General features: G+C 39.6%; 1 protein-coding gene across 1 annotated transcript; it reads left to right on the plus strand.

The window, feature by feature from the left end:
* Positions 1-2,459: 2,459 nt before the first annotated feature.
* LOC139201780 (uncharacterized) lies at positions 2,460-5,413 on the plus strand. The gene is made up of 2 exons (XM_070831197.1): positions 2,460-2,514; positions 3,698-5,413. The coding sequence occupies exon 2, from the start codon at positions 3,712-3,714 to the stop codon at positions 4,993-4,995; it is 1,284 nt and encodes a 427-aa protein (XP_070687298.1). The 5' UTR covers positions 2,460-2,514; positions 3,698-3,711; the 3' UTR covers positions 4,996-5,413.
* The last annotated feature ends 12,401 nt before the right edge of the window (positions 5,414-17,814 follow it).

The following is a 17,814-nucleotide window of genomic DNA, read 5'->3' on the forward strand; positions in this document are numbered from 1 at the left end:
GGCCTGCAGGTCTGCTACCATGAGCGTGACTTCACTCCCGGCCGCACCGTGTTAGAGAACATGTCTGACTGCATCCAGGAGAGCCAGAAGGTCCTGCTGGTTCTCAGCCCAGAGTTTCTGAGGAGCCGCTGGTGCCTCCTGGAGGCCAACATGTCTTTGTTCAGAGACTGCCTGGAGAGGAAGCCCATCGTTCCAGTGCTGCTGGAGCCAGAAGTCTCGGTTCCTCTTCACCTCTGCCACCTCACCTACTTGGAGGCTGGTGACCCTGACTTTAAGAATAAACTGCTCAAAGTGCTCTGCACCCCCAACCAGCACCTTCAAGGGTCTACTGTGGTCCCCTACCACCCTCCCACTATCTACAACGGGAAGGCCCTGCAGCCTTTGATTGCTTTAAATGATGAGGCACTCAATAAATGGGATTGTAGCCAGTTCAGTGACATGGATGTGCCAGACCAACTGCGCCTGATCATCAAGAATAATGAGACGTACAGAAAGGCTGTGAGGATGATCAACAGTGTCTCTGAAAATAAAGTGTGGCAGCACCCAGGCTCAGTTAAAGATCTGTTGATTCTTAATGTTATGATATTGATTTTACTTATGTTTCTAATGACACCATTCATAATTACTTTCTCCAAAGGCGACACAGCAAATCTTTGCGCGCTCACTACAATTAGTGTCTGTTGTGTCCTAATTGGGTCAATTCTTCAGATTAAAAACTGGAAGAAGGATAATGAGAAGTACATAGTGAGGGAGATGCAGAAAGCTATTGGTCAAGCAAACACAATCCTCTCTGCGGAGAAGGTCTTAATGGGCTGTCGGTCCAATTCTAAAATCTACCTGGTGTATGTTTCTCTGGACAGTTGCAAACATGAGTTTGCAGAAACGTTTTCGGAGCGTGCTGTTGCTGAGGATATGTTTCAAAGGGCTCTGATTTTCTTCTCATCAGGTTACGCCTGCTGCCTTGCTAAAAGACACTTTCCCTTTCCGCTTCCAAGGCCCACTGGACACCTGGAGGGAGGGGTGTGTTTCTGTCAGTATGTTTCTCAGCAGCTGAGGGCAGGACAATGGGCATAGCAGTACCAGAATGGCCCAGGAATGGACATACAATTTACTAGTAGTGTTTACTGTCATGTCTAGTAGTGATTCAAGACAACAAGTCTTGGGAGTTTTGAAGAAATTATGGCTGGTTTTAGTCACTTACTAGAAAATTGTGGTCTTAATAATGAAAATAAGGCATGTAAAGAGCATTCAAGGACAAAAAGGTATTTTCTTTTAGCAAATATTTGCTGATGTGCCCAAAGACATAGAGAATGATCCTCTTGCAAAAAGGTCAATGTTTGATCTCTAACTATGTTCACTACAGTATACAGACATGGACATGCTTAGGTTTCATTCAGTAATGTTAATGTGCAAGGCTCACTAACACTAGCTACACTACATTTATCCACAAAGGTTTGGGTACCATCTAAAGGCAGTAGAAAAAGTGATAAACACTAAAAGAAACTCTGGTATCTTGTTAACATGTAAACATATGTCATTTTTATATTCCTGGTTTCTATGCCATGCTCTGTATCTGAATGGGCCATTTGCAGTATTTGCCTGCATCAGTGCCTTTTGTTTTATTTACAGATTCCTATGTCCCTTTTGAGCTATTTAGCAAGTGTGAGTGTGTACACAGTGTAACTCTCAGGGCAAGCTTATGATGACATCCCATTGCATTCATTCTAATTTGACCTTTGACACTAGATTTACTTGTAATATTTCTGTGTTTGGTCATTTTCATGACTTTTCAAATGTTTCAACTTTCTATTTCAATAAAATGTATTACATCACCAGCATTTGTTTACGCTCTTACACTAACTTTGAACTGGTGAGTGTGTGTGTGTGTGTGTGTGTGTGTGCACATGGGTCGGGGGAGTAGAATCCCAGAATAAATTTGGGTGAATGGTTACGGTGACTACAAGAGCACCCAGTGCAGTCTCCTGAAAATAAACACATGTATCCTCCTCTAGAACAGGTAATATTAGAATTAAACTCAAGACTCTCGTTTTTCACTGTCCGGCTTCCCTTGTCCCCCCGAGGGAGGAGTGTGTTTATATCAGTATGTCTCTCAACAGCTCAGCAAGGGAGAGTAGGAGAAGGAATGGAGGATATTCACCCTCTCTTTACTGCCCAATTTACAGTCTGTAAGGTGACTTGTATAACTTTAATAACATTACCTGTAAATAACAGCACTACCAAGCAATCGCTGTATGATCCCATTAGGTAAAAACTCACCCAGTCAGTATGTAATGTCTGATGTAATACTACCAGTGCTATTAAAGACACAGTCACTTCATTCATGTTATTGAGGCCTCTCAGACACCAAAATGGAGGCTATCCCTTTAAAAAACCTGAGAGCAGAGCAGTGAAGCTGTTTTCTTCCGCTTCCTGAGTTTAGTTTCAGTTCTTGCTCTTTCACATGATGCGATCTCTTTTCATTTCATTTGCTTGAATTTACCGAATCATGAACAGGTATGAACGAACATTGCTGTGTATAGTATGTTGGTGCTTTTTAATGGGACTATTCTCTTCATTCTTAAAGAGAACTGTTGTCCTCTGTTTTTGTTTGGTTTTAGCAAATTAATGGAGAACTGAGAGCTAACACATCCAATTTACTTCACTGATTAACATTTTCAGGCTATTATGGACACTTTTCATAGTGTTTTTTTACATCATGGATCTTTATAACTCTCGATAACTTTGTTCTTGCACTTATTTAATCTATACATCTATACTTCTTTTAACATAAATAAGATACTTACTATATATCTGTAGCAGCACAGAATAGTTTATATAGGGATTATTCTGTAGTGAGCGATATTACATTACACCTTTTAAATTGCAGATATTGTTATTCCTAAAATCAATTGAAAGACTGTATATTCTCTATTCTACAGTATATTGTGTCATTTATATTAATGATTTTAGCGACAGAACTCATATTTGCCACAAGCCTAAACTTCTTTGAGAATCCTTTATACATGTGGGAGTGTCAGGATGACTTTTTGAAGTTAATATCTGTTTTGAAATTGGTTATATATGTAGTGTGAATGTAGGGACTTGGCAAGACATGTAGTTACTACTGAGGGTCAAAAAAAGGAATAAAATATTTTTGTTTTGACCATGATTTTACATATCTGTATTGGAGTCTAAACCCCCCGTGAAAAAAGGAGCAGCTTAAAAAAAAACATGATTCACTCGAAGATCAGGTTATAAGATTAACAGTGTTGACATAAAATGACCTAAAAATTTTAAACTAAAGTTAGGTAATTTGAGTATTTCTAAAATTTACATGGGATTAATATTCTGCTAACATCCAAGTCTCACAAAACACAGAGCTCTGAAAACAGTAATACATTCATTATAAAGCAACTATAATGACTTTACCTTATTATTAAGTTCAAAAAGTTGTTTTAATTATATTCAATTTCATTCAATTTCAAAGTCAAATTTTGCTCTAAATTATATGAATGCAAACTTGAAGTGGCTTGAAGGAGGTATGTTGAGCAACACTGTGACCACTGAACACTAGTATGAGGAAGAACGTGGTTTTTAATGACTATTAGAGCTCTAGTAAGATTACAAACATGACTACATAAAATCTTTGGAAAAACATGCCTACATTCTTTTTAATTATATTTTCTTCTTCTTTCAGTTTTGTCAGAGATAATGGAGCCAATGAATTCACTTGAGGGTGAAGACATTCTGTCACAGCCCACTGCCCCGCTGTCTCCCTCTATTCATGTTGCTCCCACACTGAGAGATGGTGAGTGTTACCACGTCTTCATTAGCTACAGCAGCACTGACTACCAGTGGACACACTCCCTCATCAGCCAGCTGGAGTCCTGTGGCCTGCAGGTCTGCTACCATGAGCGTGACTTCACTCCCGGCCGCACCGTGTTAGAGAACATGTCCGACTGCATCCAGGAGAGCCAGAAGGTCCTGCTGGTTCTCAGCCCAGAGTTTCTGAGGAGCCGCTGGTGCCTCCTGGAGGCCAACATGTCTTTGTTCAGAGACTGCCTGGAGAGGAAGCCCATCGTTCCAGTGCTGCTGGAGCCAGGAGTCTCGGTTCCTCTTCACCTCTGCCACCTCACCTACTTGGAGGCTGGTGACCCTGACTTTAAGAATAAACTGCTCAAGGTGCTCTGCACCCCCAACCAGCACCTTCAAGGATCTACTGTGGTCCCCTACCACCCTCCCACTATCTACAACGGGAAGGCCCTGCAGCCTTTGATTGCTGCCAATGATGAGGCACTCAATAAATGGGATTCTGGTCAATTTAGTGACATGGAGGTGCCAGACCAACTGCGCTTGATCATCAGGAACCATGAGACATACAGAAAGGCTGTGAGGATGATCAACAGTGTCTCTGAAAATAAAGTGTTTCTGCGTCCAGTCTGGGTTAGAGTGCTGATCTACATTACTGGTATAATATTTTTGTTAGGCTTGGTAGCATTTTCTACGTATATAACAGCTTTATTTTGTATAGGGAGTTTTGCTCCCCAAGAGGAAAACACAACCCCTACTGGAGTATGGGTGTTCACTATCTCTGGTCTCTGTTGTTTTCCATTTGGGTTCTTCATTCAGATTTGTCTCTGGATGAATGATAATGAGAAGTACATATTGAGGGAGATGCAGAAAGCTATTGGTCAAGCAAACACAATCCTCTCTGAGGAGAAGGTCTTAATGGGCTGTCGGTCCAATTCTAAAATCTATCTGGTGTATGTTTCTCTGGACAGTTGCAAACGTGAGTTTGCAGAAACGTTTTCGGAGCTTGCTGTTGCTGAGGATATGTTTCAAAGGGCTCTGATTTTCTTCTCATCAGGTTACGCCTGCTGCCTTGCTAAAAGACATTTTCCCTTTCCGCTTCCAAGCTCCACTGGACACCTGGAGGGAGGGGTGTGTTTCTGTCAGTATGTTTCTCAGCAGCTGAGCGTAGGACAATGGGCATAGCAGTACCAGAATGGCCCAGGAATGGACACAATTCACTAATATGTCAGTTCTAGCAGTGATTCAACAATACAACTCTTTTTTGAACAGTTTTAAAGAAGTTACTGTTGGTTTCAGTATTACAAATGCTTGCTGCTATGTCCAAAGACATAGAATATCTCGCAAGGCCCCAGCAAAGGGTTGATTGGCATAATTAGAACTTATCTGTATAGTTACTAAAGAAATCCATAGGTTTCATTCAGCAATGTTAATGTCCAAAGCTCATCAGCACTAGTGTACTCTGTCACACAAACTGAAGGACAACCTGAGCTACAATAAGACCAGTTTATCCACCAGGGTCTGGATACAGTATAAAGGAAGTAGAAGAAGTGTTAAACATTAAAGCTGCAAGCATATAAGTCATTTTTATGTTCTATGTAGACACACAAGTAATTTCTATATTATTTTTTTTACTTTATGCTCTGTATCTGAATGAATGGACCATTTACAGTATATGCCTGCATGGGTGTATCTCCATATTATTATTTCTCTTGAGCCATGCAGTGAGTGTGAGTTACTGTCAAGACAAGCTTATGGTAACATCCCATGTATTCAATCAAATTTGGCCTTTGACACGTAAGACTGAATGACATGCTGCATCTCAGAACCATCCTCTCCAGTTCTCTGTTACTGTCTGTCAGTGTCCACGTGTTTTCTCTCCTCCAGTGCAGACACTAGACAGACAGGTAGGAAGGTAAATTTACATCTGACATCTTATGTCTTTGTGTTTGTATTTTTTAATGCCATTTTAATTGTTATTTGCTTACATGTGAAATAAAGTCCTGTTTCTCATCACTGATAGAAAATATTCAATTCAATATGACTTCATGGGATTAGCTAATATTCAATAGATTGTCAATTAATGATTGTTAATTCATAATTACTTCATACATTATTAATTTATGATATGTGATCAAATTAGCAAGAAAACAGTTACAAAGAAAAGGTCATTCGTTAGTCATGCATTTGATCAGCTTCTCTGAAAGCAAAGTGCCGACATGTTGCTGCATGACTTATTGGTCTTTGTTTTTATTTACAAGCAATGGGGTGGAACCTGAGTTTTTTTTTTTTTTTTTTACTTAATTGTATTTGTTTGTTGTTGTGCAGCACAGATGAGAATAGTGCACTAAAACCAAAACCATTAAGCAGGTACCAGTAGACAAATTAAATGGGAATGGTCAGACCTGTTCAAGCTCAACAAAAGCACCTAATAAACTGAGTGTAAATGAGACACATGAAGTGCTCATTGTTACTTAATCATGACTTTACACATGCAAGAACCATGACTTGCCTGACCTGTGTCCACTCAAGTGGTCATTTATGTGATACTCATTTGCAAATGATTATTTAATCTTGAACAAATGTAATAAAATGTACCCAACAAACCTTTTTTTAATATAAAAAGCCAGTTAACTTGTCTATTAGGAATCTTTACACAGACCATTTAGAGATTTTTGTAAGATTGATTTTTGATGCAAAATTATAAAAGAATTTAAAGTTTAATAGCATAATTCACACAGTTGCCCTTGGGTTCACTTTGAGCAAGCAAGAATGCTCAAGGAGGACCTCATTAAATCCTTTTTTTCAAACTGAGGCAGAGCTCTCATAAATCTAATTAGCTGTATAATCTTTTATTACATGTCAGATCTGGGGCTTAAGGGAGACTGAGGTAAAAGATTTTCTTATCTCTTGCTCTTTTGACATATTTTTGTTGAACTTTCCCACTGATGCCACCTTATCAGAAACAAAGACCTCTTTGAGATGTACGTGCTGCCATGTACCACAGAAGAAAGATCAATATTTGCTGTCCTTTACAACATTCAGTAGCGAGATTCAGGATATGAAACAGGGACATGATACAGTTGCCTGAGGGGTCTGTAGCAACAAATCCTAATAAACAGTAAAAAGACAATGCTGGGTATATCAACCAGACCAAGATTGCATGTTAGAGGGGTGAGGCCAGGGTCACTCTGTGTACATTAAGTTCTCACTGTGCCTGATGAGAGGTGGAATTGTCCTCTTGCTGCTGCAGTTCAATTAAAACTAGAGTGAGGATGGATTAAGTGTACATGTCTCAGGTAAAAAAAAAAAAAAAAGGGCTTTGCTGCCGTACAATGATGCTGTGTGCATGCATGTTGAAAGTGGCCGGGTAATTGCTCGCAGAAGTGGTGGTAATAAAGAGAGCAATCTGTCTAATCCTCACAATGACTTTCATGCTGCTTAAGCTCAATCACCTCTGCTCCTGTCAGTAAAGTTTTATTCCTTCCCGACATTACAGAGTGCATGTGTTCCTGTGCATGTACAGATGTGCTTGAGAAAATTCCTTCAGAGTTATTCCCTGATCCACAACAGCTATTACTGTATTGAAATCTGAGCAACGTAAATGACTTTGCTCTCAAGTGAAATGAGCCCTGAGTGCCAAATATCAAATAGTTTTCTAAATTAGCTCTCAAAACTGCCTCACACTAGCTACTGTTACCCTATGGCATGTTTTGAATTTCAATGGAGTTAATTAAAATATTCCTCTGCCTCAACGCTGAGAATGGAAAGATGAAAGAAAAAAACCAGAAAAAATTACTTGCTGAACTGATTGACAGAAGCAAATTACTTGGTTTGTGATTTTTGTTGATTTTCTTTTATATTTACTTAATGTGGGCTAGAAAGGTCACAATTAAAAGACTGCAGTGGTCAGCGTGTATTTTCAAGATAAAAAAAAAAGCACATATTCACTTCCTGTAGCTGAAAATTCACAGCTTAAAGATGTCAGTTTCTTCTTTCACAGAGAACAGAAGCTGTTCTTAGCGTGAGGTCAGTTTATTGACTGGTCTTATGGATGAATCCCTAGCATGCCCTTCACAACGGCACTTAAATTTCCCATGGAGCTGCTCTGGCTGGCTATACCAGAGCGTGGTTGTCACATTTTCTCTCTGTTATTGTGAGCCCAGCTAATTCCTGTTCTCCCTGTGGGTTCACCTTCTGCCATTTTGCTGCTGCTGTTTTGTTGAGCTATTTTTTGCCAGGAGCCTATTGTCAAGTCAAGTGGTTTCAGTAACTTTCATTTGGCTATTAATTTCCTTTCCTCCCCAGCTGCTGCGGTCCCTGCCTATTTGATCATGTTTATTTTGAAAACACACCTGTCTTCTGTCAGTAATGAGTCTGTGTGCCTTATCATAAATGTTCAAATAAAAAGGTTCTGAGTATTTCCTGGGGTACACTTCCCAAGACGACATCATTGATCTTTTCCCCATTCTTCCCTCATTGCCTTTGCCACACAAGTTTTTATAATGTTTTACTAAACTATAGATTGGATATAAAGATTCTCAGTAACCCAGATCATGAGACTTGTGGGACGCCAAAAGCAACTGAACTTCGAGCTATTTAGGGTGTTTTCACGCCTATAGTTTGTTTGCTCCTGACTGAATCAGGGAATCATTTATGAGAATGTTTCATATTGCCTCGAGTTTGGTTTGCGTCTATACAGCAGCATTTACAAGCAAACCAAAATTTGTGTTGTGTGAGAAAACTTTTCTCTAATTGGTCAGAATTTCCATGTGGGAAATTTCCGGAAGTAAACAAAATAAAAGAGCGGACTCATGCTGTTCTGTTCCAGAAATAGATTAACACGCCACTTTCCTGTTACATAGCAGAGGGACTACTATGCGGGTTGATCTTGGCCTTGGCCTCGTTTTTTGTTTACATCATTAACATCTGTCACTTTGAACAAATGATACAGTTTGAAAATGAAGCGCGACTAAAAAATAATGTGGTGATGCACCGGAGTCACCGAAAGCACATATCGAGACATTTCAGGAATGCATTTGAGAACGCACAAAGCTGCTTAACTGCTCCCAACTAAGAAATTGACCAACACACCACCTTGTGTAAAACCACAACAGGTTAAACAATATTTAATGTATTTTTAATGAACTGAATGAACTTTATGGAACATGGGTTTTACTACCTTTCGAAGTGCCATTCTAGCTGATAATTAGTCCACGTCCATTATTATTATCAACATAAACGTGCCATAAACTGCTGGAGTTCTCTCTTAATAAAGTAAACCTGTAAGGAATTTTGGACCAAAACCTTCTCTTCTTCCTCATTTGCAATTCTAAGACAATAAAGCAAATTTAGTAAAAAGTTCAAACATGTCAGTTCTAACAGTGTACAGTACATCTGCTGGTGGAAAGCATCACACTTTACAGGCTGCGTAGTTCTGCCACATGGACATGTTGTTGGGTTGGGGTCTGGAATGTCAAGACAAACATGATAAGTGGCCGCCAGAGGAAACACGTCCTGTCAGCTGAGACAGGAATAGGAGCCACTCCATTTCAGCTCTGTTGGGCCAAGCTGCCTGTGTCGGCATGATAGGCACACGGAGAGATTAGTGCTTGATGAAAGTGGTTGTTTTTAATTGCATTTATTTCAATTTGGCATGCTTGTATTGATCCACTGAATAATAACAATACATTATTGTCAACATTATTGAATCGAAGTTGTAAGGAACATTTCCATGCCGAATCCAAGATTATGATAGGTGTGAAGTGGCCACTAAAAGGTGGTGTGACAGTGTGTGTGCATCCATGTTTTAAGGTTTTCATTTCAGTTTTGTAGGATTTGCTCAAATCTGCATTACACAAACCTTCATCATCATCACATATAACTGTGACACTTGGGTCAACTCCATATATCAAACCTTTGATACTGAGCAAAGGTTTGAACAGATATGAACTGACCATACTCAACTCACCCCCCTTTAAAAAAAGAAATCTCTTATCAGCAGACAACCTCGTGACATTGCCTGCAAGACCCTGAAAGAAAACTAAGCTGAAAACTGTCAGAGAAGGACAACAGCTCGGAGTCCAGTCCAGACCCTTCAGTCAACACTAGTCTGTGCAGTCACAGATGTATTCCATGCTGGCAGTGACCTAATGCAGCAACTCACTCTGTATTGCTCAGTTAGCGGTGACTTTAATCTAAAAGAATGGGCACCTTTCAGCACTTGCCAGCTATCTACATTGCACACGTCAGACACACAAGCCAGAACAAAAACATAAATTCTGGCCTGCTCATTTGGTGTCAAAAAAAGGAAAAAGAAAAAAACAGATACTACATGTTTGACGTGCAAAGTATCTGAGGATATAATGTTTAAAAAAGACAAAACTGAAGTGGTGGTACATCTATTGGAGAATGGAAGATGGTAGGACACTCATTTTATATGATTATATGTTGTGATTTCAAAAATGTACAGGATAATGACATCACGTGTTTGGCCTCTTGCTCAAATTAAAGTGCATCAAATCTATCTTTAATCTATATTCAATTTACTGTCAGCCCACTTAAGGAAAAACAGTATGTGCAATTTAAAGATGGCCATGTACTGTCTGATCACATCTCTGGCTGACTCCTTAATGCACTGATTAGATTTAATGTTATAGACGCTGAGATAAAAAGACCTGTTGTTTTGCAACTCTTTAAGAGCTCACAGACAGTTGTTATGTAAGGTGTACATAGATACAGACAGTATATCAGTCACAGTATGAAGGCAAGGAATGTAAACTATTCACTGTGTACCTGTTACACAGATTTATCAGTATCTAATGGGAATGTAGTAGATCAAAATAAGCCAAGTAAATCTCAAAGGATCTCAGGTTTCATGTAAAACTGTTATTTCAGAGATTATGGGTCTGTTTAATGTGCCTTTATAGAAAGGTCTTAAGGGGGCTTATACACTCATATGGTAAATGTCTGCCACTGAAAAACAACAGCAGTGAAGTACTCTGGACACAGTAATCAAAAATTCATTAGAGGCTGTTTGTTTTTAGCTGTCTTTTTGCTTCGTGATCTCTCCCACAATATCAAGTCCTTGCATGGTCCCACAGAGCAGCATACCACTTGGCATGATGTGCATCTCATCAGCTGCTCGGCATCATTTTTGGGAAGCTACAGTCACGCACCATCATGGGGCCAAATGGGTGCCATGACTCACAAGCTACATTCGGCAGGAATCGCTTTGGCAATGAATTCGAGTCCAACTCAGTATGGTGAGACTGACTAAAAGAGAATTTTTCAAAGTTTCCAGGCAGTCACTGAAATGCCAACTGATCCAGCGCTGTCAAGCCGCTGCAGATCTAAATGGCATACAGTAGAAAGGAACCACGTATTCCTCTTTGTGATAGCTGAGCCCCGCAACGTGAGGCAAAGCAATAACGGTAAAGCCGCAGGGCTGAGGTAATGTTGTGCCCACTCGAGACGGCTAAAAGGACTTTTGTGTGGTTATCTGTAAAAATATCAACCTTCATCTCGACTCAGAGCGAAAATCTGTCTTGTATTTCGCTATTTAAATTCTATCTCCTCTCCAACTGTTCAACACTGTGCCATCGAAAAAAACAATACACTTGGGTGTAATGGCCACATCGTGTTGCAGTGAGGAGAAAACTGACATAGAAACAGACAAAAATGCCGCTCCCTGCTTGTCAGCTGACTCAGGGACTTCTACTGGCACACAATAAGGAAGTGAAAGTTTAAAAATAAACACTGTGCAAATATCCACCCACCAGATTTAATGTAACACTGGTCAGATAATTTTGAACACTTGCCTCAGGGACATATGATTTGATAGATTGATTATTGAGAATCTTTTACATGATACCAACATAATTACGTTTTATTTGATTTAGCGGTCTTGAATTGCGTCACTTGACACAATCAATTTGACAATAAAGAGAAACTGATGACAATATACACAGGCACATTTGTTCATGTGTGATTGTTGCTAGGTCTACCACTCGACCCACAAGCTGACATATCAACAACGATTGCATGCATGTTTAATTTTTCATCTATTAATTTTTCCAATACTTTGGTTTTCAACTAAATACCTACAAAATAAATGACATTCGCACACGCTTTAGCAGTAGATTGTGTCTATATGCTGATTAGCAAACATTAGCATGCTGCATGCTAGCTTCTCCGTCTTGTTATCACATAGGGCATTCCTCCTAAACGTGATGACATTTCTCTACAGTGTTGTTTTGTGTGTGTATGTGGGGTGGGGGTGGGCGTGGGGGTGGTGTATGGTTGTGTGGGGAGGAGAATGTAGGGTGTAAATAGTGAGCAGTTTCCTCTGTGAACCGGATCTTTGGGTCATCCTTGACGGAAAGCAGAGTCACCGGGGGCAGAACGGCTGCTTTTCCGTTTACTGTGAACCAGCCTGGGTCCAGTCAACCTCTCACCAACACACAATTTCACACAAATCACTGTTACACTTTGGTTTCTGTATCAAAGAGCATTTCTGGGTATGAATCAATACTTCAGTACTTAAACTGTAGCAGTCTTGTGTTGAAAAGTGATGCTGCGCTAACACAATTGGTGATTGTCAGCTGAAGATTGTCGAGGACACAATCCATTTAACAAAGGATGCAGACAGACCAGTAAGAGACAGTCCTGTCACATTTAAGCCCTCAAATTCTAAATTTATAATGTGGCTAACAGCTGAGCCAGTGAATTAAAACAACTCATCACCAAGCAACTAACAAAGGCACCAAAGGCCCACTGGGTGCTTTCCAAGCTATGTGTTGCTGATATATGACCGTCTCACATGTTGAACAGATGTACAAAGAGCAAATGGGGCTTACTTCCTCAGTGGATTTTTTTTTCTTTTGCCTTGGAGGGAATAGCCAAATACTGCAGAAAAAACATAAACACAACGTCTGTATCAATACCATGTTTCTAAAAGTGAGATTTTGAAACTGTTTGACATTGACTTTGTTCAGTTAGTCGACCCAAAAAAAAATCCAAATTTGGGCATAAAGAGAGATTCCTGGACAGTTGAAGCTGAGAATTATAGGATGACTCACCTGTCATCTAACCAAACACAGCCCTGGCCATACCCCAAAAACCGCATTAATTCCCTGATGAACTTTAAAGAAATAGTTCAACATTTTGGGAAACACATTTGTGATTGCCCCCCTGAGTCCACCAGTGGCTTTAACATTTAGTTGTGGTGGTTTTTGCTTGGGAGAGATATTTTCCATTTTTTTCCAACCGGGTTGAAAGCTGGAAATAAGTTGAAGCAGCTTTTTTTTTTTTTCCTTTTGCGTTTGACTGCACTTGTAAATGTCGCGAAACGTCAAGATTTACATTGGATGTTTTGCTCTTGGACATTGTAGTGAGACTGCTGGTTGTCAGTGAAGACACGAAAATGTTCTGAACGTGCGCCACGGTATTAAAGGTTTGTAGTGCTCCAGACTTCCATACAGGAGACTTCCATGTCCTATCACAGACCCTCAGTCAGTGTTTATCTTTTTATTAACTATAAACACAATATTTTCTTTCACTTACCATGACATAGTCATAGTTTGTTTGCTTTAACCATGATCTTTCCTTGACATTAACCATGCCATGTTTGCTACACACAGATAATGTAGAAAGTGAGAATATAAAAAACAAATTTGCATTGAACAGAATCTGAGGGGTTGCAGACTTGTCCATTTTGTTTGTTGTTATTCTTCGGCGATAATGCTGGACGTCTTCTATCTGATGACCTTTCTGACCACTGGGCCTTTAGAAATTCCACATTACAATGGTCCAGTAAAACAACTCCATGTACTACAGCTTTTGACAACATCACTCTATCCAAGCTTGGATTTGTTCCACATGAGCTAAACCTCTGTTGGTACGCCAAACCTGTCTAATATTTACCTAAATCGGCATGCAGTGATAACAATTCTAAATTTTATTTATAAAGCACCTTTCATTCAGAGGGTGTAGCTCAAAGTCCCTTACAATAAGTGAACAAACAAGAGAGCAAAGGCAAACTGAAATTAGTGCAAGCACTACATGATTAAACGAAGCAATCAAATGAATAACAAACAAAAGAGCCAAATAACAATGAACAGGCAAGAACAATGTAATGTAATAAAATACAAATAAAATAAAGCATGAGAACAATCAAATATATAAAAGCTAACAATAAATTAAGAGTGGCAGTGTGATATGTTTATAGCTGTTTATAAATGTTTACAGAGCTTACATCTCTGAAAGCCTTGGGCAGGAAAGTTTTGGTGCCTGGTCAAAAAAGGCCTAGCTGGCACTTTTCCTATTTGTGTGATTGTATTTAAAAAGCCAACAGCACAGGACCGAAGACGCTGCAACGGATTATAAAACGACAAAGAGTTAGAAATGTAAGTCAGTCCCAAACCATTAAGAGTCTTGTAAACAAGTAAAAGACCTTTAAAATCAGTCCTAAAAGACAATGGGAGCCAGTGCAGGTTAGCTAGAACTGGGGTGATATGGTCTCTCTTTCTTGTTCTGGTTAAAAGCAGTAGAGAACACACTAGTCACTAGTCACACAATCAAAGCATGAAGGAAAGAGAAGGAGGACTGGAATTGGGTAAAAGGCCAAACTGGAGTGCTCTGTGTGCCATTATCAGCAAGGTGGCCCCAAACTCAGACACGTCTATTTCTGTTTGCCCTTCAACTCTCTCAACAGGGCACCGCAAGGAGGAATAAGTGATCGACACCTTTTGATTCTGTTAAGCATGAAAGTAATATTAAGCGGGAATTTTAAGCATGGAGGTCTCTATTTGTCTTTGTCAAATTCCCCTTTAACTGATTCATTGTGGAATTCCAAGCATCCAGTTTTGAGTGGCAGAGTCTACGATGCATGCAACACCCAACTGAGGCCACCCTCTAATGTATATATGACTTCTGTTTACAGGTAGCATTTTGCCGCATTATATCGCTGCACTATTTTGACGGTTTTCTACATCTCTATTTTTGGCAACATTTAGATTTATGTGCTCATTGAAGTAGCCAGAGATTCATCTCAGCTCTTGGCATTTGAGATGTGTCATTTCCTGAGAAACTTCTAAAGTGACACACAAGGGCGTCTAAAGGAAAATAGCCATCAGTCCGTTGACCCCTGCTTTTGGGGTTTATTATTCTGTTTTTTGCTGGCCTGTGCCCATATTTACATGGTTCCCCTCTGAGTTGCTGCAGACGGCTAACAGACGGAACCTAAGTCTCCAGAGAGAATGATGGGACTCAGTACTCCCCGTTTAGCCACCAACTGGAAATTAAGATTGAAGTCAAAATGTACTTTCTGGCAACATAAGGTTATTACTTTGAAAGCTGGCCCAAAAAAAAAAACCCCACAAGAGATAATAGAGAAACTGGTGTTCTTATTTGATTTCAATTTTCTAATTTTTATGCAATTTTACTTCCTGCAGCGGTTTTATTAAAAGTGAATTAAAACCATCACAGGAGTCTGCACACACCAGCCTGTGTCAGTGTGAGTGTGTGTGTGTGTGCATCATAATTGTGTGGGATGCATGGACCCATCTGTTTCCTACAGATAGTGATTGTGAGAATGTAAACAAAGACAGGGATGTTTAATGATGCGCCATCCCAAATCTATTTTTGAGTGTCAAACATACATTCATATAGGCTCTAAATGTGGCTGATTTTTATGTACCTTTTATTTATGAATTAATACCTTCCTGTCCTTTCCCCGAGTCCCAAAAAGTAAACAAGGAAGAGGGCAGAGAGGACAAGAATCTTTAAATAATCAGTTTGTGTTACAGACATGCTTGTTATTTTATATAATGCACTCACAGTTGCCTCCTTGCCAAATTAACGGAAGGGGATCACAGTACGGCCTGGATTCTCCCCCAGGGGGCTGATGTTACTGGGTCACAGAGTGTGGATTCAAAGAAACAGCAGTGAGAACATTGCTGTCTACTCTCCTGATAGATGATAAGTCGTGTCGATGCCTTCAAGTTTCCCATAAGCTCTGATTGCAGGACGCCCAAGCACACACAGGAACCAACACTTACACATATGTCTGCACAGAAAACTCACCCACATGCCTTTAGAATTTCCACTCAGATGATCTATCTTTATATAAATAACTCAGATTCATTTTGCTGTTTATGTTTAAAGCCACTTTCTCATCAACATATCCTTTTCAAATGTCTCTCGTGGACTGTTTGATGCAGGATTTTCTTGCATAACCATGAGTGCAAAATCACACAATCAGGAACAACCTGGAGGGGATCGTATGCCGCCGAATTTTCTTCTCTCAGATGTAGCTTTAAAGATCAACGTCTCTTTCTTGCGCATTCCCCAGTTTTCTGATGCTACGATACCGTTGTCGTTGTTAGGCACTGGCGATGATCCTTGTATTCGTTAGTGCTGAGTCGTATGAAAAGAATTCACTTATTACAATTACAAAGAAGACAGGGGGAATCATTTTTGGTCTTTCACCGAACTCACTGTTCTCCACCTGTTACTGTCTTAACGCAGAGATTGAACAAGTTGCCTCCTATAAATATTTAGGCACCTATGTGGAAGGATTTATATTGGCATGCCCATATAGATTGTATCTGTAGTGAGGTACAGCAATGCAATTACCTGCTTCTGGGAATAAGGTCATTTGGAGCAAGCAAACTGATCCTGTTATAGTTTTTCCAATCTATAACACGGAGTGTCATGCAGTATGGGATCAGTGCACGGTACATTTGTCTCTCTGTGCAGCTTAAAGGTTGCCTAGCTAGGCTGCTTTGTATCTGCTCAAAGATTTTGAGTCTAACTCCTGAGTCAAGTTTTCAAGTTGTTTGTACTAAAAGAATATTGTCTCTGGCTGGTAATATTCATCAGACCTCTCTCATATTTTGCTTGAAGAATATCAGCTTTTGCCATCGGACAGAAGATTTAGTGTCTCACATGCAGACGGAACAGACTGCAAAACTTTTTTGTTCCTCAATCTGTCAAACCCTTTAAATCAGAGCCTGACTTCCAAGTAGTCCTCAGTGTTCCCGCGCGGACTTGGCACTGACTTTAATAGGGAGCGAGTAAACTGATTGCTCTTCAGCCACTTTATCATGTCTGATGAAATACTGTATATGTTTGTAGTATTTCTTTTGTTGTTGAGATTCATTCATTCATTCAGTTGTTCATCGTCAAAACGTTGTGCCAAACAAGAGCACTCAATTTCTGCTGTGGCCTATTTTCACTTTACTTGAAGCAAACAGTGACCACTTACAGTGACTTATAACCAGTTTGTGATGCATTAAATCTGCCTCTATCCCAGGAATCTCCACTTAAAGCAGCCAATGACAACTCAGAACAAGTTATAATCACATCATCATACATTATAGCAATGATTATAATGCATTATAAAACAACTATATATGAGAATTATAATAAGCTATTATCTGTGAAAAAATTGTTTAGTGAGCAATCATGAAATACTTACTATTATAAAGCATTAGGAACAGTTATGAGTACTTCTGACTATAATTCTAAAAGCCTGTTAACACATCATAAGTATGTTTATAATGCATTATAGGCATGGCCGTCATAGTGTGTGTTAATGTTGTGTTTTGTTATCTATGTGAAACTGTGTACGTCTTAGGACACAAGACCAATTTCAGAAGCATATTCTGGTAATAAAGTGCAATCAAATCAAAGAGTCTCTATGTTCAACGGAAACCTATAAATCCTCAAACGGCCTCTGCTTTTTGACGCATCCTGAGTCCAGCAGCGGTTTCAAAGCATTTTCCAGGGAAATATAGTGGTGATTTTATTCAGGCAGAGAACAATGTGATCATACCTCAAAACAGATGTTGGTAAAGACAAAAGTGCAAATGAGTCAGCCGCACAGCTTCACAGAATGCAATATTGCTCTCTTATACGTCTACTGCATTAGCTGTGGCAGGTGGTCAAGTACAATATATCAGACAATTAATCAGACATACTTCAAAGTGCCATCAATCTAGA

Source organism: Pempheris klunzingeri, chromosome 5 (assembly GCF_042242105.1).
Source record: "Pempheris klunzingeri isolate RE-2024b chromosome 5, fPemKlu1.hap1, whole genome shotgun sequence".
In the NCBI taxonomy this organism is placed as follows: Eukaryota; Metazoa; Chordata; class Actinopteri; order Acropomatiformes; family Pempheridae; genus Pempheris; species Pempheris klunzingeri.

Excerpts from the sequence above, each read along its gene's own strand:
- LOC139201780 (XM_070831197.1), top strand. The coding sequence starts at position 3,712 with ATGGAGCCAATGAATTCACTTGAGGGTGAAGACATTCTGTCACAGCCC.